General features: G+C 35.0%; 3 protein-coding genes, 2 non-coding genes and 1 pseudogene across 5 annotated transcripts; 5 read left to right on the top strand and 1 right to left on the bottom strand.

The window, feature by feature from the left end:
- Positions 1 to 2,704: 2,704 nt before the first annotated feature.
- LOC125218432 (ARM REPEAT PROTEIN INTERACTING WITH ABF2-like) lies at positions 2,705 to 7,887 on the top strand. The gene is made up of 19 exons (XM_048120100.2): positions 2,705 to 3,018; positions 3,626 to 3,786; positions 4,133 to 4,305; positions 4,384 to 4,504; positions 4,585 to 4,659; positions 4,758 to 4,852; positions 5,010 to 5,085; positions 5,176 to 5,283; positions 5,398 to 5,526; positions 5,642 to 5,710; positions 5,827 to 5,886; positions 6,052 to 6,175; positions 6,285 to 6,424; positions 6,699 to 6,762; positions 6,853 to 6,932; positions 7,118 to 7,182; positions 7,265 to 7,382; positions 7,459 to 7,583; positions 7,676 to 7,887. The coding sequence occupies exons 1-19, from the start codon at positions 2,781 to 2,783 to the stop codon at positions 7,764 to 7,766; spliced, it is 2,112 nt and encodes a 703-aa protein (XP_047976057.1). The 5' UTR covers positions 2,705 to 2,780; the 3' UTR covers positions 7,767 to 7,887.
- Positions 7,888 to 11,935: 4,048 nt separating this feature from the next.
- Positions 11,936 to 14,430, bottom strand: LOC125224017 (cytochrome P450 714C2-like). The gene is made up of 5 exons (XM_048127356.2): positions 14,018 to 14,430; positions 13,517 to 13,743; positions 12,922 to 13,166; positions 12,500 to 12,854; positions 11,936 to 12,395 (listed from the first exon to the last, which is right to left on the bottom strand). The coding sequence occupies exons 1-5, from the start codon at positions 14,307 to 14,309 to the stop codon at positions 11,970 to 11,972; spliced, it is 1,545 nt and encodes a 514-aa protein (XP_047983313.1). The 5' UTR covers positions 14,310 to 14,430; the 3' UTR covers positions 11,936 to 11,969.
- Positions 14,431 to 14,438: 8 nt separating this feature from the next.
- On the top strand, positions 14,439 to 19,028 carry LOC148933708 (putative pentatricopeptide repeat-containing protein At3g49142 pseudogene; annotated as a pseudogene).
- A 288-nt stretch (positions 19,029 to 19,316) lies between these two features.
- Positions 19,317 to 19,388, top strand: TRNAH-GUG (transfer RNA histidin (anticodon GUG)). Its single transcript has one exon. It is a non-coding gene; the product is annotated as a tRNA-His (tRNA).
- A 518-nt stretch (positions 19,389 to 19,906) lies between these two features.
- Positions 19,907 to 19,978, top strand: TRNAH-GUG (transfer RNA histidin (anticodon GUG)). Its single transcript has one exon. It is a non-coding gene; the product is annotated as a tRNA-His (tRNA).
- Positions 19,979 to 20,279: 301 nt separating this feature from the next.
- On the top strand, positions 20,280 to 22,160 carry LOC148933711 (GRIP/coiled-coil protein). Its single transcript, XM_089058117.1, has 5 exons — positions 20,280 to 20,424; positions 20,511 to 20,633; positions 20,726 to 20,848; positions 21,170 to 21,433; positions 21,541 to 22,160. Exons 1-5 carry the CDS (start codon positions 20,380 to 20,382, stop codon positions 21,988 to 21,990), a joined length of 1,005 nt encoding a protein of 334 aa, XP_088914243.1. The 5' UTR covers positions 20,280 to 20,379; the 3' UTR covers positions 21,991 to 22,160.
- The last annotated feature ends 1,094 nt before the right edge of the window (positions 22,161 to 23,254 follow it).

Below are 23,254 nucleotides of genomic sequence, written 5' to 3' on the forward strand. Positions count from 1 at the left end.
ACACATGTTATACAATACTTAATTAATACTTGTATCATCTAATGAAAGGATAATAGTCATTTGCGTCAAATTATTTTATCAGTATTAAATAATTACTAAAATCCTGAATCATAAAACTGATTGCATGCATATACATACTTAATTTCTTAGTGTCATTGTTCAACGAAATAGTAGTAGTCACTCACATCAACTTTTTTTTTTTTTTTGTATAATAATGTTTAAAATTCTAAATTGTAAAATAGTACTACATTAGTATACATATGTTATATAGTACTTAATTAATACTTGTATCATCTAATGAAAGGATAATAGTCATTTGCGTCAAATTATTTTATCAGTATTAAATAATTATTAAAATCCTGAATCATAAAAATGGCATGCATATACATACTTAATTTCTTAGTGTCATTGTTCAATGGAATAGTAATAGTCACTCACATCAACTTTTTTTTTATAATAATGTTTAAAACTCTAAAATTCTAAAACACATTATTTTGACACCATGTAACAATTTAATTCTATTATACAAATTTAAATTGTTGTTCCCTAACATTTTATCCATTAATAAAATAAAGCATGTATAAATTTCGAATCTTTATTTGATGCTATAATAACTCAAGCAATTAAATTGATTTATTAATTTTATAAATATAAATTCTAGATTCAATAATGTTTTGTAATAATAAAATTAAGATTGAGTATCAACTCTATTTAGTACCTATAAGTTTAGAATTTAAAAATTTTAATTGTATAATGTATTATTTAAAATAAAGTTTAAATTCATTAAATTAGAATAAATCCAACAAATGATTCAATCGAAATATTTGGTTGAGATATTGGAGATTAATGTGAGATTAGAGAGAATATTTGCTTAAATCATGTGATCTATATAAATGCACACAACTTTCCTTAGAAAGTAATTCTTAAATATAAATAAATATTTTTATATGCACAAGGGTAGTATGGTATATGTACAAAATATTTATTTAAATAAAATATAAAACAATCTAAAATGACTACTTTAACCTCATTATATCTTAATCATTATGTCTCCAAAATATTATTGTTACTACTATTAGTCTATTACTACTTTATTCTTAATATCTTATAATTAATTTATTCATTCTTTACGAGGAAAAGAGCCACAAAATTTAGGCATGTTCCAGATCTTCCGCACGTGCTTTTCTCTCACTAGATATAGTTAATCACGTGCCAGCTTTAATTTAGTGTATAATTTATTATTAGATTCAATCTCAACTGAGATATTATGACTATAATAGTAATATAAAATCTCGATACATACTATGTAATTAATTTTGTTCACTTGATCACAAAAATCAATGCATTTTCTGAGATTCGATTTATAAAGCATGGAATATTATCTTGATTATATAATTGTAAAGAAAAATGGTTGAAAAAGTTGAATTTTGTAAGAGAAAGACAATAAAATTGCATGTATTACTTTGACTAGTAATAGGCCCAATATATAAGCTTATGTAAGAAGGAATTTCTTCAGGTAAATACATTTTTACTAGTCGATATATTTTTTAAAATTATTGTCGATTATTATGTGGTGGGAAAACAAAATAAATTAATTGTAATAATAATGCTGGCTATGTATCAGACATGATCTCTAAGCAAAATCTTGTGGCCCAATTGGCTGAATAAGATAAGTGTATTCATATAAATATATTTGCATGTATCAGAAAATAATATATATTGTATTTTTATTAGTATATATTAAACAATAAATAATAAATTTGCATATAAGTTGGGGAATCTTGGCATGTTCGTATATCTAATTAATATAATTATATTTCATTTAAAAGGACATATAATATGAAAACTCATTTTTATTATGACATTAAAATTACTAAATCGATATATTAAATATAAATAAAGTTACTTGTCGAGAAATTGATTGTGTTCGAAAAAAAATATCGCCGCAGAATAGGAAAATGGGCCTTTTTTTGTGGATCAAGAGAAACAGTTTCGTTAGACCGGCCCATTTATTTTAATTAGTGGGCTATATAAAATAAAATGTGTGCCATAAATTTAATCACTCAACATTAATTTAATTCAAAACAAGGAAGCCCATGTCGAGATATATCCCATTTAACGAGTTTAAAATAAGTAATCACACCCAATAGGCCCAAATTAATATGACCTACAATAAAATTAGCAAATTCAAATTCTTAATTATATCGAAATTCATATAAGCTGGATTGTACTACTAATTTATAAAGAATATTAAGAAGATTAATGGTTTTATCGCATTGCTAAAAAATGGTTATATTTGAAATCACTAATACGAAATAAAACTATATCAATTTAAATCAGAAATGCGCACACTAAGTTACGAGGAGTCGTTATGACATTGTGCTGCGCAACTTCGGGCGATGCGCACATGGGACCTTCTCTTAATAATTTTCATAATTTTTTTAGCGGGATATTTCAAGAGATATTAAAAACTTTCTTTGTAGCGGAGAATCATAAGAGATAGACGTGTCACGACCTGATAAATTTGAAAATTTATAAACATTTATGTTCTCATAAATATAGTAATAATATTAATGATGTCATAATTATATAACGCATTTGGCTAAATGAAGAGGCGGGAGAGGAAGTTTTGAAAATTTTAAAATTAGCGGTTTTTTACACGCAATTCCATTTATATTCCAAACTTTTATCTCACAAACCTTTCATTTTCCCTTGAATTCATTGATTTCCCAAAACGCCCCTTCACAACACAACCAAATTTATCCTCATCTCTTCTCTCAATGGTGAACAGCAACCACAACTCCGCCCGTCGCCACCGTGACGAGCCGCCGGCGTCGCGGCGGAGCTTGAGGAGGAAGCTGAACGAGGACGATCGCTCGCCTGTCGATCTGCATCAGGAGCTCATCAGCCAAATCCGCGCTCAACTCGAGATCCTCGATTCCTCCTTCTCTTCCGCCGAGGAAAGCCGCGAATCTGCGCAAACCGCACTCAGCATCCTTGCCGAGCTCGCGAAGAACGGTAACGGAAATGGAAAATGAATAGCTAGCTTTTGTTTGATTTTTTTGTTAATTGATTGTTATGAACGGGAGCGCGTATGAGCTAATTTTTTAGTTACGGATTTGATCTGCGTTATTTTAATGCTGTTTATAGATTGAACCGTTTTTGAAGAGTGTTATATTCTCTGATAAGCTAATTAATTACTTATGTGATGATTTGCGTGATTCAAACTCAGTGAGCGTTTTTTTTTTTAAATTTTGAGGTTCTGTTTGATATACATGTATTTCATTTTGTGGTGGCAGATGATATAGTGAATGTGATTGTGGATTGCGAGGCGATTCTGTCACTAGTGAATTTGTTTGCTTTAGTTTTGGTGAATTTGTTGATTGTTATGCATGAGGGCGGATTATGCGAGCACGTGTTAGCTGGAATTTTTAGTTAGGGATTTGATCTGCGTTATTCTAATGCTGCTGATAGAGTGAACCAGTTATGAAGAGTGTTATATTCTCTGATTTAGCTAATTAAGTGCTTATTTGATGATTTGTGTGATTCAAACTCAGCGAATGTTTTTTTGAATTTTGAGGTTCTGTATGATATAGATATTTTATTAATTCGTGTGTGGTGACAGAGGATGTAGTGAATGTGATTGTGGATTGCGAGGCGATTCCGACACTGGTCAGGCATCTGCAGATTCCACCGCCTCTGAGAGAGGGAGACACTGATCCGATTCAATACAAGCATGAAGTGGAGAAAGCAAGTGCCTTTGCGATAGGGCTTCTTGCTATCAAGGTGGTTGTTAAAATCACGCTTTATACTTATTGATTCTTATCCTCAAATTGGTGGACATATTATGCAGCTGTTTTTTAGTTTTTGATACAATAGAGTTGAACAAATTGTATTGGTATTTATTGGTAAGTTTTTCATTTCCCCGATCACGACCATTTTCAAGGATTTACTTTCTTATTTTGATAGATTTGTCAGATATTTTAATAAATATGGACACAGTTTATGGTTTTTTGTTGTGTTAATTATGTAGCATTGCTTTCAACTGGAATGATCCAATATAATTACTGGACACTATCATGTTGTTATGGTTTTTTGTCATTTTTATATATCACTGCCTTTGGTTTTGCAGCCAGAGCACCAGCAACTCATTGCTGATGCAGGAGCCATGCCACTTCTTATTGATCTATTGAAAAGGCATAAAGATGGGGTAAACGCTCGAGCAGTGACTGGGGTCATTAGGAGAGCTGCTGATGCAATAACTAATCTAGTACATGAGAATAGCAGCATTAAAAACCGTGTTAGGTACCTTTCTTGACTCTCACTTATATGATTGGATATTTTCATATTTCCTGCTTTTTAATTCTAAAATCATTCTATTAGGGTTGAAGGTGGTATTCCCCCTCTCGTCGAGTTGCTTGAGTATTCTGACCCAAAGGTGCAGAGAGCAGCAGCTGGAGCTCTTAGAACACTTGCCTTTAAAAATGATGAGAACAAAAATCAGGTTTATGTCATATAACATTGTATAAAGTAGCAGCCTATTTTATTCCATTCCGTTTTTTAAAAATATTTGTTTATTCTCAGATTGTGGAATGCAATGCCCTACCCACTCTAATATTAATGCTGCGCTCTGAAGATTCTGCTGTACATTATGAAGCGGTTGGCTATGCTTAAGCACTTCAGCACATTTAGATTTCTACTTGCTCAGGGACTTTGAATTTGTTGTATTCTCAACTGCTACTAATGCCAATCTGTAGGTTGGTGTAATTGGAAATCTCGTGCATTCATCTCCCGACATTAAGAAAGAAGTGCTTGCTGCTGGAGCTTTGCAGCCTGTTATTGGTTTACTCAGGTATGATAGTGCAAAAACAGTTGGAGAGACCAATAACTTTGTAGTAATTGAGGAACTTCTGTTGCATGAGTATGGAGCTTCTATTCCCCCTTTCCAAGAGACAATTACTTGCTGCTTTTGGTGTCTTTCTTTAAGTCTTTGATGTCTATGATAACAGCTCAACATGTGCTGAGAGCCAACGAGAAGCTGCTTTGCTGCTTGGGCAGTTTGCTGCTGCAGAGTCAGACTGTAAGGTTGAACAAAACAATAATGTTTACTGTTTTTTTTAAATAGAATCTAGTTGATTATAACAATTTCTGACAATTTAATTTATGCTTGTGCAGGTGCATATTGTTCAAAGAGGTGCTGTTTTGCCATTAATTGAAATGCTTGAATCACCTGATATTCAATTGAAGGAGATGTCAGCCTTTGCACTGGGGAGGTTAGCTCAGGTAAAATTTGCCATGTCTTTCTATTAGAACTAATTGTAACTATTCTCCTGCCACCTTTTGTGTTGCACCCTCCTGGCCGTATGGTTATGCTAAACATATTTTGCACTCTTGCAGGATACCCACAATCAAGCTGGTATAGCACACAGTGGTGGATTGTACCCATTACTAACGCTCCTTGAGTCAAAAAATGGATTTTTGCAACATAATGCAGCATTTGCTCTTTATGGACTATCTGACAATGAGGTGCAATATAACTTTAAGATGCAGTCCAGTATTTATGTTATATAGGCCCTGGCTATTTTTATTGGCTGAGCCTACTGATATCAAATTTTAAACTTGTTTCCATGCATCCTTGTAGGACAATGTTGCAGATCTTGTTAGGATTGGGGGTGTTCAGAAGCTTCAAGATGGTGAATTTAATCTTCAAGTACATGATCTGATCCACTTCTTTTTTATATAGAATATCCTTTTGTTTGCTGTCAAAATCATGTTTTATCTTTTTACGCGCAAGTAATATGTCTCTAAATTTTGCTTCTGCTGCAGCCTACTAGAGATTGTGTAGCCAAAACGCTGAAACGACTAGAAGATAAAATTCATGGACGGGTGAGTTATGTATATAATAAATTATCCCAGCACTTCTTACAGTATATGTATTTCAGTGATCTAATCCATGTGCAAAATTTGATTTACTGGTATGCCGTTTTTTGCAAAACACAAATATATAGATGATCTGGATGTGCACACTATTAAACAATTTCTTATGGATAGGTATTAAGCCATCTATTGTATATAATGCGTGTGGGAGAGAAAGATATCCAAAGACGAGTGGCTTTGGCTCTGGCACATCTTTGTTCACCAGATGACCATAAAACAATCTTCATCGATAAAAATGGTATGCTGTTTATTATAGCACCAACAAGGTCAATGTGATGTACTTTATGCAATGCAATTCATGGTTTGTGACTGGAACTTAGCTCTTCCACCTACTGCATATCTTGCAGGACTGACGCTACTCTTGGAGTTGCTAGAATCAACAGACTCAAAACATCAGAGAGATGGTTCTGTTGCTTTAAGCAGGTTGGCCAATAAAGCCAACTCACTTTCTCCTGTGGAAGCAGCTCCTCCTTCCCCAATAGCTCAGGTAGAGTCAGTTTATCATTGTATCCTCTTGCCATATTGCTGTAATCATTTTCAAATACAATAAAAATGGGTTTTGATAATAAGCTCTTTTCAAGAGTTTATTATATGTTATAGAGATGATTAGCCCCTTTGAAGAATTTGACAATCATTAAAAAATCGATGTTATCTACTTGCAACTTAACTATGTGAAGAGGCTAACTCTGTGATATTGACTGTAACCTAATAAATAATCTGTGGAATTTATGCCTAATAACTGTGGTGCAATGCTATTGCAGGTGTATTTGGGTGAGCAATATGTAAATAAGCCTACATTGTCTGATGTGACATTTTTAGTTGAAGGTAGGAAAGCTTCGTAAATGGCCTGCTGCTTTGAGATTCATGCTCTATAATTTCTTCCTAATATCTTATCTCAATTTTGCTTATAATCAGGTAAGCGTTTCTACGCACACAGAATTTGTTTGCTTGCTTCTTCCGATATATTTCGTGCCATGTTTGATGGTGGCTATCGGGTGAGTGCACTTTTTTCTGATTATTTCGACCTCATGCATGCTCTTTGCTTTCATCCTGAGTAGTAGATAATATGTTTGAACATATTTTCCTATTCATCTCAACTGCTACAAACATGATGATGCATGCTCGTTAACTTTGTTCGATTTGTAATCTCTTAAACAAAATCTGTTGAAATCCTTTGCAGGAGAGAGATGCTGAGGACATAAAGATTCCGAACATCAGATGGGAAGTTTTTGAGTTGATGATGAGGTAATATGCTAAGAACTCCCATCACTACCCTCATCACCATACTCACCTCTATTCTAAACCGTGTCCATTTCGTTCGCTGCAGGTACATATACACAGGATCGGTCGATATCAGCTTAGACATTGCACAGGACGTACTAAGGGCTGCCGATCAGTATCTGTTAGAGGGTCTGAAACGTCTCTGCGAATGCACTATAGCACAGGTAACTTCTGCTACTGTCGTTGCTGGGGTTGCCTGCACCATCCTGTTACCGTGTTTTGATAAATCTGTCTTATCAGCATATATCCGTTGAGAATGTCTCTGTCATGTACGAGCTGTCTGATGCGTTCAACGCCACTTCACTGAGGCATGCTTGCATATTGTTCGTCCTGGAAAACTACGATAGACTATGTGTGATGCCATGGTAAGACACTGTCTCTCATTCTTCGGAAACTTGTTTAGTGACATGACAAATCGTGTCGTTGCTTGACAGTTGTGATTGTGTTATTCGTATAGGTACGATGAGCTGATCCAACGTATTTTACCGGAGATGCGGAATCACTTTGTGAGAGTTCTTACAAGGCCAGTTCACAGTGGAGAGAGCTAAATAGGTTTGTTTTGATCACTGACCAAAGTAATGCTGCTGAAGATGTACAGTTGTGTAGTTTCATAGACTCACATTTTTGGGAATGACTTTGATTTTATACAAAGAATTATTTGATGATGAATTGCTTTGATGTGGTTGGGATGGAAAATAAACGAAATGGTACGATGATTGGTAACTACTTCGTCCATCAAAATATTCTCATTTATTGATGATACGAATTTTAAGAAATATGAGATATATAAAAAAAGTGATAAGATTTTTTTTTAAACGAGACTAGTTTTAGTTGAAAGATACAAATGGAAAAAAAGATTATTTTTGTGGAGGGAGTATAATTTATGTATTTTTGAGAGATGATTGTTTGGGGTTTCAGAAAACATAAAATTAGTAATGAAGATTTATTAATAGGTTACCAGCATATACAATCATCATACACGTGAAAATAAGGCAACACCATAGTTAAAATGGAAAAATTACAAGCGCTTAACTAAAAGATGAACACCAAATTTGGGCTCAATAACGAAAATTTGGGAACAAAGAAATGGAATATTTGGACAAAATTAAGGAAATCAAGATCTTGAGTTCGATAAAAGCCAGGTTTTGGCCTAAGCAGACGCGGGGTCCGACTCCAAAGGGCATGTACAAGTACGGATACTTGCACGCGCCCGCTACCCCTTTAGCAAATCTCTTAGGATTGAACTCATACGAGTCTGATCCCCATATCTCTGGATCCGTATGCAAAGTCGTCACCAGTGTCCACAAATTCACCCCCTTTGGCACATTCAGCTTCCCGAATTTCATGTCCTTAAGGGCCTCCCTTGATACCACCGAACTGGTGGGTAGAGGCGCATCGTCTCGTTGATTGCCATCGTCAACTGGTTAATATATACTCCCTCCGTCTACGAATAAGAGTCCCGTTTTTCCATTTTGGTCCGTCCACGAATAAGAGTCCCGGTTCATAATAACCATAAATGGTAAAGAGACCCACATTCCACCAACTCATTCCACTCACATATCATTTAAAATTAATATATACAAGTGGGACCCCTATTCCACTAACTTTCTTCCACTCACTATTCTTAACATTTCTTAAAATCCGCGCCATTTAGAAATGAGACTTTTAATCATGGACGGAGGGAGTAGTGACAAAATATTTTGAATATTTCATTATTTTAGAAGGTGTAATATGTTGCATCTAGTAGGTGTTGGTTAGTTTTTATTCATATTATAAATATTGAGTAAAAAATTGGTGGTCCTTCAATACCAAGTGGCAAGATGATTTGGTATGCCCCACCAATTATTCCTTGATAAATGGATATAAAATATGGTCAACATGTCACATCTATTTAACATCATTTCACTAATCTAACGGTTTCATTAATCAATTTATGGAAAATAGTATAATACTATTAAATAAGAATTATCATAGTACCTTAGAATTGACAATGTCATATAATACAATATATATATATATATATATATGTATATTAACTACATAATATAATTGTAATATTTCACTCATAAAAAAGTAATTATAGTATTAGATGATGATTCTTTTACGTCAAGAAAAAAAATTATGCTACTATTATAATTGTTTGATAGTAGTATTTTTTTTCTTTATTTTATATTCATATATACAAAAAAATTATAAAAATAAAACTTATAACTATAACTTATATTTTATATAGCTTTCAATTATTATTGTGTTAAAAATTATTAATAAAATTTAATATGAGGATGCACTGTCTTATCTTTATGCAATTAAAATGAACTTATTAATAAAAGAAGAACTTCAATTCTAAAATAAAAAACAAAGAGTATTTTAAACAATATATTAAAAAAATACAAATAATAACTTGTTTCACTATCTACGTAGAGTCAAATAAACACATACATATATATTTTATAAAAAGCTTTGGAGGAAAACTTACCCATGGAATTCAAAAGGGATGGAAAATTAAAAATAATTTCTTCTCTATATTGTATGAAAACATCGGATGAAAATTGAATAGACATAAGAATTATAAGAGAGATATTGGAGTATATTTCACTCTAATTCTATAGTATGATAATTTCATATTTAATTGTATTATACAGCTTTCCATAAACAATAAATGACACCGTTAGATTGGTGAATTGAGCTTAAATAGTAGACCATATTTTATATCCATTTGTCAAGAAATTATTGATGGGGTATACCAAATCATCTTGCCACCTGGTATGGAAGGACCTTAAAATTTTTACTCATAAATATTCATCAAAATGTGTTTAAGCCACAAATTTTCCATCTTTTAGCCCTTTACTTAATTCACCCAAATCAAGATTAATTGTCAAAGTTCGGAGGGCTAAGCCACTAATTCACCTAATTAAACCAAGATTAATTGTCAGAGGTTGGAGGGCTACGAGGGGATTAAATTAGATAAAGACGTGAAAATAATTCATGCAAAAAGTCGGTTTGAGAAACGCAAGCAAGAGAAAACAGTTGACTAATATCTTACTTAACTTAGTAAATAGTTTTAAGTTAGATTATCGTAGATGTTATTCGATTGTCATGACTAATTATCATGATAATTCATTTAGGATTGAGTTGTGCAATTATTTTAGTTAGAAGGGAATAACTATGATTAATTATTAGTAAATGATTATTCATCTAAAATTAAGTTGTGGGATTCAATCTTATAAACCAAATACAATACATATTTAATCTCGAATACAATCTTATAAATTGAACGGTCCCGTATTGAACTGATTTTATAATGTATTAAATATGTTATTGATGTGTTTTATTTATGTAGACATGCATATATAATTACTCTCTCTGTTCCACGGTAGTTGAGTTATTTTGCCATTTCGATACGTTCTATAGTAGTTGAGTCATTTCCTTTTATAGCACAAGTCAATACATTTCTTATCTCTTACTTTACTCTCGTGCTGAAAAGAAGGACTTCTACTACCGCGGAACGGTGGATGTACTAAATTTGTATATAACAGGTGGTTAAATGGTATGTAATGCATCAAATTCGATGTTGTAGCATTTTACTATATTTGTATCCATCCGTGCGGTAATAAAAGTTTCATTTTACATTTGATCTGTTCACTAATAGAAATTTTATTTTTGCCCTCTATCAATGTTTAAGTATGCTATACATTCAATTAATTCATTTCACTTTCGTTGCATTATGAATTAATAGAATTATATAAAAATAAGACTCACATTACACTAATTTTTCAACTCATATTTCATAAAATCTGTGCTAAAAAAAAAACAAAAATATTCTTATTGCTAAACAAAAAAAGTGTATTTGTTATTTTTTGGAGATTGAAATATTCATAATTGCTATCAAAGTGTGCATCGGATAAATTTCGTTTTTGTGTAATAGCTTATGAATCACATATGAAAGATGTGATTGTAGGGATGTGTTAAAATGTCAACCTCTTTTAAAATAACACCATACCACAATTCCTAGCCAATCATTTGTACACGTGGATGAATAATCAGCTGCCATGTGGCAATCATAAAAAATTCGCAAGGGTAAATTTACGTGGACTGCAACATCCAATACTCTAGACTGCAATATCCAATACTCTAGATTGCAAGGTGACGCGGCCTGCAATATCCAATATGCTATACTGCAATCTATAGATTGCTATAGATTGTTGTCTAGCGTTTATACTATTGCAATCTAGCATATAATAATATAGCAGTCTGGCGTGGTGTCACAATGTCATTTTAAGAGTGTTGTCATTTTAACGCACCCTTGTGACTATATTTAGAATATAATGACTAATAGTATGTTCAATATAGTTTATGTTTTTAGCAGGCATATTACTATAATAAGTGTTGAAATTGTGCTTGGTCAAAGGACTTTGACCATGAATAAATGTGACAAAATATTTAATTTCGTGAAATTAAATAATATAGCGTCGATCTACGTTCATAGTAGATGGCAGTAGTATATTCATTTTTCTCCAAATCGGTTCTCAGTAAGTGAAAAATAATGTGGAAGTATTGAAACATAAAGAGTTCAAAGAATATGTCCACATGCTAACGCTCATGACTACTTAAGAGAATAATTGTCATTTTATTTATAAAATTTCATTGAATCACACGATTCACACCTAAACAAATTGTAATGGTAAATAAATATCGTACTGGTAAAAACAAAAGAATAAAAGACACGACAATGGTAAAAATTAAATCAAGAATTACAAGTGCTTAACCAGAAGATGAACTCCAAATTTGGGCTCAATAACCAAACTTAGGAGTGGGGAATGAACATATTTACGTGACAAAGAAATGGAATACTTGGACAAAATTAAGGAAATCAAGATCTTGAGTTCTATCAAAGCCAGGTTTTGGCCTAAGCAGACACGAGGCCCGACTCCGAAAGGCATGTACAAGTACGGATACTTGCACGCGCCCGCCACCCCATCCGCAAATCTCTCGGGATTGAACTCGTACGAGTCCGATCCCCATATCTTAGGGTCTGTATGCAAGGTCGTCACCAATGTCCACAAATTGACACCCTTTGGCACATTCAAATTCCCGAATTTCATGTCCTTAAGGGCCTCCCTCGACACCACCGACACTGGTGGGTAGAGGCGTAGCGACTCGTTGATCACCATCGACAGCTGTAATAATAAAAAAAAAAACACAAAACACATTCATTCATACAACTATATACTATATTAATTGAAATAATAGTGATTGAAGTATTATTAATGAAAAATCATACCAGTTTCATTTTCATTATGGCCTTGTAGTCAGGGAGCTGGCCCTGGCAAACATCGGCCACTTCGCGCCGGATCCGGTCCTGCCAGTCCGGGTAAGAGGCCAAAAGCATGAGGCACCATGTGGCCGACACGGCAGTGGTCTCATACCCGGCTAAGTATATGTTCTTACAGTTGTCAACCACGAACCGGTCAACTGCATCTTGGCTTAGATCACTCTGCCTCGCTCCTTCGAGCACCATCTGTAGTAGATCCTTCTCGAATCCGGCCTCGTCTCTCTGCTTCACCACGTTCAGGATCAACGTCTTGATTTGCTTCTCCAACGCCCACGCCTCCCGGTTGCTCTTCGTCGGAAGGTGCCTACATTAAATTCGATTTAATTCATTTTTCATTCATCTTAATTTCTATAACAAATTATTGGACGTACCTCATGCCCATTCCAGTGGCGAAGACTTTCCTGGAGGTAATTTCTTGCAACACTCTTAGTTTCAAGAAAATCTCTTCTCCTTTGGAAAAATTACTTCCAAAACAAGCTCTTGATATCACATCTCCTGAGAAGCTCCTCATGTATTCATCAATCTTAATCTCTGCTAATCCACCATCTTCCTCGATTAGCCTCGCCCACGTCTCGCACAACGACATACTCGAATCTTGGATCAAGTTAATCATCCCCTAAAATAATGTGTAATTAATGTTAAAAATACTACTCCCTCCGTCCCTAATAATTTGTCACCATTTGACCCGGCACGAGTTTTAAGGAAATGTAATAGAAAGTGAGTTGAAAAAGTTAATGGTATGTGGGTCCTACTTTTATATATTAGTTTTATAATAAAATGTGAGTGAGAATGAGTTAGTGGAACGTGAGGTCCACTACCAAATATAGTAAAAGTAAAAGGTGACAAATTTTTAGGGACGGACGAAAAAAGAAATAGGTGACAAATTTTCAGGGACGGAGGAATTATATCATACTAATGTTGAGTTCAGATGTGCATCGTTGTTACAGGGCAAATTTTGTATTGTACCTTTACTTTGTCCATGAAGAGTTCAGGTGCAAGGATTTTCCTCTGGTGGACCCAATGAGGTCCGTTCGAGGTCAGGATTCCTTGTCCGAGCAGCGCGCCTCGCTCCTTTGCTTGATACGTCGGCTTCCCCAGGTCGAGGGACGTGCACGTCGTGATCTCTTTCACCATCTCTGGCTGGGTCACCTGCACGATCTGCGTGGTGCCCAGTGCGAAAACGAATACTTCCCCTGCCAAATACGATAGTGTTAGTAAAATACGCGACAAAGTATAGGTTTAAGACCATATTGCATGGAAAATCTTAATTTTGGTCGGTATTCCCGTAATTTTAAAAATCATCCAAAAAACTACTTAGCAAATTTGGATTTATTCGCAATTATCCTATAGTGAACTTTGTTTGGAGAAACTGTATTTTAATAACCGAATTTATTTACGAGGAAAAATACAGAATTTATTAATTTTTTAATTGATTTTCAAAATTGTAGGACGAACTAAAAATAGTACCATAGCGTTCCCTCCACTCGTCAAAGAAGGGGAGCAGCGCGGCGCCACAGTTGTGGACGCTCGGGGGCCCGGGGACGGGGGCGACCTTGGCGGCCGCATCCCGGCTTCTCTTCATATCCAGTATATTACCAAGGAGAAGAGCCGGTGGCGGACCTGACAGGCCTTGGCGACTCAAGGCCGAATGCAGCTTCCGCGGCTGCGCCACCACAATGTTGTAGATGAGGAAAAGAAGCCGGAGAGCGCCGACCGCCGCGGCCGACGCTAGGAGGGTCCACAGGTATTGAGTTGCCATAGCTCAATTCGGCGTTGATGCTTTCTTTGGCTGTGTTTCTTTGTGTTTGTATAATTAAACAAGTAACACATAAGGTACTTATATAGTGACAACATAATTTGAAAATTTCATTATTTTTGAAGGTGTAACATGTTGGATCTAGTTGGTGTTGGTTAGTTTTTATTCATATTATAAATATTCTTGAAAATTGGGAATATTTTTTTGCAGGCGTGGACTATAATAATGAAGAAAACGTTTAAGCCACAATTTTTCCCACTTTTAGCCCTTATTTAATTCACCCAAATCAAGATTAATTGTCAAAGGTCCTAATTCACCTAAATCTGATTTAGTTGTCATAGATTGGAGGACTAAGAGGGGCTAAAATTAAATGCAGACGTGAAAAAAATTGTTGGTTTAGAAAGGAAGAGGAAAAATGTCAAAATAATGAATAAAAATAATAGTGCTATAATAAAAGCAAGATTCAAATTGCACTAACTTTTTGAACTCATAATACATGCTGAAAAAAACAAAATTCCTATTACTAGACGGAGAAAGTATTTGTTATTTTTTGGAGATAAAAAAGTTCACAGTTTCTATCAAAATACGTACTAGATCATATAATTTTTTGTAGTAGCCTGTGAACTATATTTAGAATATCATGTGTTATAGAAGTTCACTACAACCAAACAAATCATTATGGACATTTTTAATGCAACTAAAGGTGCTAATTTGTGTTTCTATATATGCCACCTACGTTTTAAAAAAACGTCTTTGTTGTTGGTGTCCCAACAAAACTTAGAGAGCGCAAATATAAGCGTCCTAAAAAGCAAAAGATTTAGTTAATTTATCTTAATTAAATAATTTTTTTTTTATCCTAAACTGTTGTTATTTTTAAAAATTTTCTAGTATAAGTAGTTACGTCGCAATTTTTATATCTTTAAAAAATAAATATTTTATTCATGAAATGGCAGTAAACTTTTGCAGGCATTATTATAATAAGAACGGTGGCGATCGTGTATTTATATAATAATAGGTGTTAATAGAGAATCAGATTTCAGATAATGGAAGATCAAACATCTGGAATTTGATTTATTTAGTGTTATTTAATGTTTTCTTGTGATTCTATCTTAAGTGTAATCGAAGTCATGGGGAAGCATGATGCAATATGATATCAACTTATATATCACATCTAATGGAGTATTATTTATTTCAAATAACCTGACAATCTGGCACATATTATCCAATAAGCTGTTTAGAGACTAATACACAATATGTGGTGATTAAGTTTATGATGATTGATGCCCACTAATTAAATCCAAGAAATCAAGAATACAATTCATCATTGCGTGCACAAATCAAATTATAAGATAAACATGCTTTTGACAGAGATGAGATTTTGACGTCAGGACCCAAGCCTAGAGTTTTTTTTTTGGTGTTTACGTCTATGAAAACAACTCCAATATAGGCAGTTGGAGATTGCAAGAGATATGGTCATATGGACGAATACTAAATGAAAAAAGAATTTAGTCATCGTTAGAAGTAACATTTGTCGATAAAACAATACAAGGGTCGATACTGTGGATATTTACCATTTACAATAAGTCAATAAAAATATTATAATTTTGTGAATAATAATAATTTTCAAAAGGAATCTACTTCACATAAAATATAGTACTAGTATTATGCAAAACAGAAAATATAAAAAGAAAATCGGAGAAAAAATAAAAGATAAAAAATTAAGATTGAAACAGAGAAAAAAAAACAAAAACAAATTCTAACGTCATGAATATATAATTATTTAATTATTTTTCTGTTTTTCTCATTCTCATTATTATCTTGTATATCTTACTCCCTCTGTTTCGTAATAGTAGAATCATTTTATCATTTTTTAGAATATTTCATAGTAGTGTAACATTTTTCTTTTTATATAAACATAAGAAATTTCGTGTTTATTAAGTGATAAATTATTTATTAAGTAAAGAAAAATTAAATACTCCTATAATCAGTGGCGGAGCCACGCTGGGCCCAGGGGGGTCCTTGGGCCCCTCACCCATTTGGATTATTATTATATTTAATATATCTATACAATATATTCCAATTATCTCTCTAGCTCAGTCGGTTTCATTCTAAGTCTTTCAAACAAAAGATCCTAAGTTTGAATCCCTTTAGGCCCAGCTTCTTTGCTTTCATTTTTTGTAAAGCTTTTTATATTCCTCTTTAATGTTTAATACCCTATTATGCTATAATATTATTATAGAATATTTATATTTATTCTCTATCATTAAAAAATTTAAAATAATATATATATATATATATATCTAAGAATAAAAAGTTATTCCTTAACCTCAAAAAATATGAAATAACATACCGTATCATTATTTTCTTTCATTTTCTAATTTTAATCTATGAATTAAAAATATTATCATCCCCATATGTAAATACATACTCCTATAATACTAGCATCTTTAATTTTTATTTATAGGTTTTGTTGATTATCTCACAAAAAGTAATTCATGTAATGAATTTCACACATTAATATTTTCATAATTTAAGAAAATAATTCACATTGACTTAGTCTTCAAATATATTCATACTAGTTTTTATTGTCCATGTTTTAATTATTTTCACTATCTATTTGTTCCTCTTAATGATCCCTCTATTGTTTATGCGGCTATTCCTTATCGGCTCTGGAAAATTATCAATTAGAAATTTGGGCCCCCCATCGAAAAAATTTTGGCTCCGCCACTGCCTATAATATATGAAATCTATATTAATATTAACAGTAAATAGTCGTTCGATTTAAAATTGGAATAATGGTAATTTATTTTGTTTAACACTATCACACTAGAACAATCAAACAAAAATTATTGCCAAAAAATACTGAATCATTTCATTGTTTGATGGATTTATTCATCATAATATAGCCAAACAATATTTTATTCTTCTAACACACATTCTTAGTAAATGAAAAGCCAAAACTTCCACCGCCGACGCTTCCAATTCCATCATCCTCTCCCTGGACAAGCTCCCCGGCATCAACACACTGCAGAAGCTCAAGCTGATGCGCGCCTACGCCGCCCGCCGCAAGGTGTTGGACAAAATTCCCGAGAGAAACATCGTGGTTTGCAACGTCATGATCAGGAGCTACGTCAACAACCATTTGTACGAAGAAAATCGCGCTGGCCTCGGGCGTTTCCCCCGATCACTACACGTTCCCGTGTGTCCTGAAAGCTAGGTTTCGGGGCGCAGATGCACTCTCCCGCTGTGAATTTGAATCTGTTTACCGGCAACGGCCTTGTTGCGATGTACGGGAAATGTGGGAGTGTGGTGGAGGCGAGGCGCGTTTTTGATGGGATGCCGTTTAGGGATATCGTGTCTTGGAACTCTTTAGTGGCCGGATACGCGCAGAGTGGGAGATTCGATTTAGCGTTGGAGGTGTGCAAAGAGATGGAGATGTTAGGCGTGCATTGATTCTGGGACTATGGCTAGCCTCTCTCCGGCTGTGACTCACACCAGTGTCGAAAATGTCATGTTTGTGAAGACAATTTTCGTGAATATGGATTCGAAGGAGTTGGTGGCGTGGAATGTGGTGATTTCGATTCATACGAATAACTCCATGTCGGATGAGGCGGTTGAGCTTTACATGGAGATGGAGGCACGGGGATTCGATCACTCTAGCTAGTGTGCTTCCGTCTCTGCTCTGTCACTGGGGAAGAGGATCCACGGATTCGTGAAATTGAAGAGGATGCAACCTAATTTATCCGTGGAGAACGCGTTGATTGATATGTATGCAGAGTGTGGGTGCTTAGTCGAGGCGAGGAGAGTGTTGGAGGAAATGAGAATCAAGGATGTTGTTTCTTGGACTTCAATGATGTCTGCCTATGGCAGGAGTGGGAAAGGCCACGAAGCTGTTGAGTTGTTCTCGAAAATGCAGGATTTAGGTATCGTCCCGGATTCCATAGTGTTCGTTTCGATTCTCTCAGCTTGCAGGCACGCGGGATTGCTAGCAGAGGGACGCGATTATTACAGAATGATGACAGAGAGGTACAATATTTCTCCGAGAGTTGAACACTTTACTTGTATGGTTGATCTGCTTGGCCGTGCTGGTCTCGTTGATGAGGCGTATGCTCGGATTAAGGAGATGCTGGTGGAGCCTAATGACAGGGTGTGGGGAGCTCTACTGAATGCTTGCCATGTCTACAACAACATGGATATCGGGGTTATTCGAATTGGCTCCACGTCAATCCGGCTACTATGTCCTGTTATCGAACATATACGCCAGGGCCGGGAGATGGAGAGACGTAACATTGGTTCGAACGATCATGAAGGACAGAGGATTGAAGAAAGTACCCGGTGTGAGCAATGTAGAGCTTCGTGGTCAAGTCCACACGTTCCTTGCTGGTGATCGGTCACACCACCAGTCAAAGGAGATATACGAAGCGTTGGATGTCTTGTTGGCGAAAATGAAGGAATCAGGTTACGTTCCCAGGACAGAGACGGCCCTGCACGATGTGGAGGAGGAGGAAAAGGGGAACCATTTGGTGATGCATAGCGAGAGGTTGGCGATTGTGTTTGTGCTCATCAATAGCAGGCCGGGGACGCCAATCAGGGTTACGAAGAATATACGTATCTGTGAGGATTGCCACGTTGCGATCAAGCTGATATCGAAGATCGTTGAGCGACACGAACCGGAAACACCATTTTGAGAATGGCGTTTGCTCCTGCGGTGATTACTGGTGAATAAGTGAAGAAGAGAAGAGAAGAGAAGAAGAGTCTTCGGTTGTAGTGATTCAATTTCCGACCTATCGGTTAGAGGGAAAACGACTAACTAAATAGGTTGTGCGTAATCGCTAGCAACTTAGCTAAAATGATATTTTTCATGAATAATTTGTTTAATCATATACCTAAACATAGTCTATGGTTGAATAATTATGAGATAAAACAAAAGTGATAATCTGAACCAGAACTTATTAAATTTTCTCTTAGGTTTTTGTTTTATACTATACTTGGAAGAAGCTTAACAACAAAGTGGCTGTAGTTTAGTGGTTAGAATTCCACGTTGTGGCCGTGGAGACCTGGGCTCGAATCCCAGCAGCCACAAAAATACAACCTTTGCTTTGTTTTCTTTTACTTGAGAATATATTTTTGCCTTTTATTTTGAGGTTGTAATAGAACATTTTGAGGCTCAAATTTTTTGTCCAAAATTTTCATATCTTGATCGAAATCTTCGTCACAGAAATTCGAAAGATAATTCTTCTCATTTTATTTCTTCTCTCTTTGTAAATGCTAAAAAAATACTAAGTACTCCATAAATCACAAAATGAAGAGGGTGTTTGACTAGGCTATTAAGCTCTTGAAAAGTGTTTGGCATAATAAATTTATCAACATCTCCAAGTCTCCGACAACTTATAAGTTATAACCTCTCAAATACTTAAGTTCATCAATTCATCTTTTGCATTCACATCTTATAAATTTTTTGAATATCTTAGTAGTAAAATTGTCGGAAATATGCTTAGCCAAACGGCACCTAAATCTATTGTCCAAATATATATTCCTATTTCAATGTCAAACTATGGTATTCTAATAATTAAATTGAACTAAATTTAATATACAACAATGTGGCTGTAGTTTAGTGGTAAGAATTCCACGTTGTGGCCGTGGAGACCTGGGCTCGAATCCCAGCAGCCACACATTTTATTTATTTGTTTTTTACAATTCCAAATTACTACTTAATTTTCCCTTTATCAAAATACTTCATTCAATAGTAGGAGTATATTTTTTAAAATTCGAATTACGTATTTTTTACAATTTCAAATTACTACTTAATTTTCCCTTTATCAAAATACTTCATTCAATAGTATATTTTTTTCAATTTCGAATTTAATTTCAGTTTATCAAAAAACTTGATTCAATATTTTAGTAACAAATTTTACATATTTCTATTTGTTTCACAAAATATGAGCCGTTTGATTATAAGAACGTTGCCAACTTGCCATAGCTTTGTCTATTTAAATTAGATACCTCCCAAACTATCCGTTACCGATACCTCTCTCTTCAAAACTCTCTCTCTCCAAATCCGAAGAGAGCTCTAATGGCAACTTCAGTTGAATCTCCATCCCCTGCTTCCCTCCACAAGGTACTCATTTTTAAATCTACAACGCTCTCCATTTAATGCGAAATCTGGTGATCCTGCGCTGATAATTCAATTCCGCTTCTCAACAGCCGCATCGATTTTCAATGCCTGCTTCTTCTCCTCCGTTGTTCAGTCCTTCTTCCGATAAGCGCTTCTGGAACACTCTCAACAGCCGCGTCGACACGCTTCTCGAGAATCAGAAGCCGAAATCGGTGAGCCTTTTTTTTTGGATCGATTGATTTCGTAGCTGCTTAGCCCTAGATGGCTGGATTGGGGCTGATTTGTGCTTGTTTCCGAATTTTAGAGTTCCGAAGCTGTAAATCATGCGGATAGATTGAAGGAGGATTCGTTGCTTTTGCTGAGAGGGTTTGATTCAGTGGCTCAGTCGCTTTCTCATCTCTCTAGTAATCTCGAGACTGCTCTTGAGGTAGCACTCCAACTCAATTGCAGTTTTCTTAGTGCGAAATCCCTAATTTGAATGTGCTTGATGTTAGGGCATTTGATTCAGACTTTGTGTGGATTTTCTCCTATTGTTTTGTGTTGAATTCTCACCCGTTTTAACCTAATTTTACAATAATGACTCTTGCTGGCAACATCAAAATTGAATTATCCAAACTCATTGATTTCAATAGAATGTTAGTAATAATTGATGAGTTATCTGTGAATCTGTGTTCAATTATCCAAACTCATTGATTTCATTAGACTGTTAGTTACTATTCATGTGTTGCCTCTGGTCTTCATTTTCAAGGGAGCTAGAAGTCTAGCTAAACAGCCGACTTTGAGTGAAATCTTACATGCCACCATTGAGAAAGCCAAAGAAGGAGAAAATTCTGTAGAGGGAGAGAGTAGTAAAGCTGATAAGAAACAAGAAGATGAGAACATTGACAACAGAGGATTGAAGCGAAAGCTGGATTCGGAGGAATGCAACGATGATCAAGATGAAGAAGAAACTGCACATGAGGCAAACAAAAAGGGCTCTAAAGACATGGAGAAGATCAAGAAAGCAAAAAATGTAGGTATCCTTATCATCAAATAACTTGAAAAACAGTGTAGTTTGTGTTTGTGGGATTGATTATATATAGTAGGATTAAGTGATTAACTAATGTTGTCTCTCCACAGCTGGCAATCACCATGGCGACACGAGCAGCGAGCATGGCTAGGGAGCTGAAGTCGATTAGGTCGGATATGGCATTTATGCAGGAGAGGTGCGGGCTTCTGGAGGAAGAGAATAGGAAGCTTCGCGATGGACTAGGGGAAGGGACAGATGACGACGACCTGGTGAGGCTTCAACTCGAAGCGCTTCTTGCAGAGAAATCAAGGCTGGCGAACGAGAACGCAAACTTGACTAGGGAAAACCAGTGCCTGCATCAGCTTGTGGAGTACCACCAGCTGACATCGCAGGATCTCTCGTCTTCTTACGAGAGCTTGCTGAGGGGAATGCAGCTCGATTTTTCGTCTCCACGAGAAGGTGGTGAAGAGGAAGATGGGAGCTTCAGAACACCCTATGCAGACATGTTGGGATTTTCCAAATCCTTGGATGAGTGCTTTGATGAAGAAGAACAAGAGTAGGCTTATTGCTTGCTTCTGGAATTTGTTGTAAATTAATGCTGCAGTTAATCTGTATTTTGAGACAAACATTGAAATGCTTATTATTGTGTTTCTGGATGAAAAAGTTGCATCATATTATTGTGTTCGGATTGTCGACTCCAGTAGAAGTTTGAGTTTTCGCTTTAGATTAAGCCGTACGGATTTGTTTTTGGATCGAGCCTCGCTTTAGATTTGTACTCAATATATATTGAGAGAAGTTAAGATAGTCAAATGGATAATTAAATATACATAGCCGCCTCTTGAAATGATCAATTGAAAAAGGACAGTCAATGTAGCTAATCACATAATTGAGGAACTTAAGTAAGCTTGATCAACAAATGGTACATGAAACATAATTGAAATTGAAGTCCCTATCAATCTATCTTTTTTATTTATTTCTATAATTCATAATTCTTTATACAAAAGCTTGTGTCATCACAAACACATGCTTCACCTCGCCTCCCAATACATATCTTAATTTTGGTTCGCTCATGTTTTAAGAAATGAGAAGGATTGTGGTGGAAATGTATTACTCCCTCCGTCTCCGATTAAGAGTCTCACTTTTTTATTTCGGTCCATCCCACATTAAGAGTCATACTTCCTACTTACTATATTTGGACATCAAAAATACCTTTATTTTTAGCAAAATTTACAAAAAATGTCATTACCTAACTCCATTTATTACACAAAATGCCATTACCTAATAAATTTATTACATAGAAAAAGTCAAAGAGGTCTCACATTTCACTACCTAACTTCATTTATTACACATTCAAACACTTCCTTAAAACCTATGCCCGATCAAAGCGTGACTCTTAATCGGGGACGAAGGGAATAATATAATGCGTGACATAGTAAAAGTAAAATATAATAAATAAATAATCACAAAATAAGATGAAGAAAAATTGTTATTTCGAAATTTCAAAATTAAAACAAGTCTTCACTATCCATAAACTAGTACTAGTACAAATTATAGATGAACAAGCAATTATAAATAAATTAACATACTGCTCCCCCCGTCTGCGAATAAGAGTCTTGTTTTTCCATTTTAGTCCGTCCGCGAATAAAAGTTCCGGTTCACTTTTACCATAAATGGTAATAGGGTCTCACCTTCCACTAACTCGTTCCACTCACATTTCATTTAAAATTAATATATACAAGTTGGACCCCTATTCCACTAACTTTTTTCCACCAATTTTTCTTAACATTTCTTAAAATCCGTATCGCCCATGAATGAGACTCCTAA

The sequence above is a fragment of the Salvia hispanica genome, chromosome 1 (assembly GCF_029641045.1).
Source record: "Salvia hispanica isolate PSC_SH4W2 chromosome 1, Shi_PSC_v1, whole genome shotgun sequence".
Taxonomy (NCBI): domain Eukaryota; kingdom Viridiplantae; phylum Streptophyta; class Magnoliopsida; order Lamiales; family Lamiaceae; genus Salvia; species Salvia hispanica.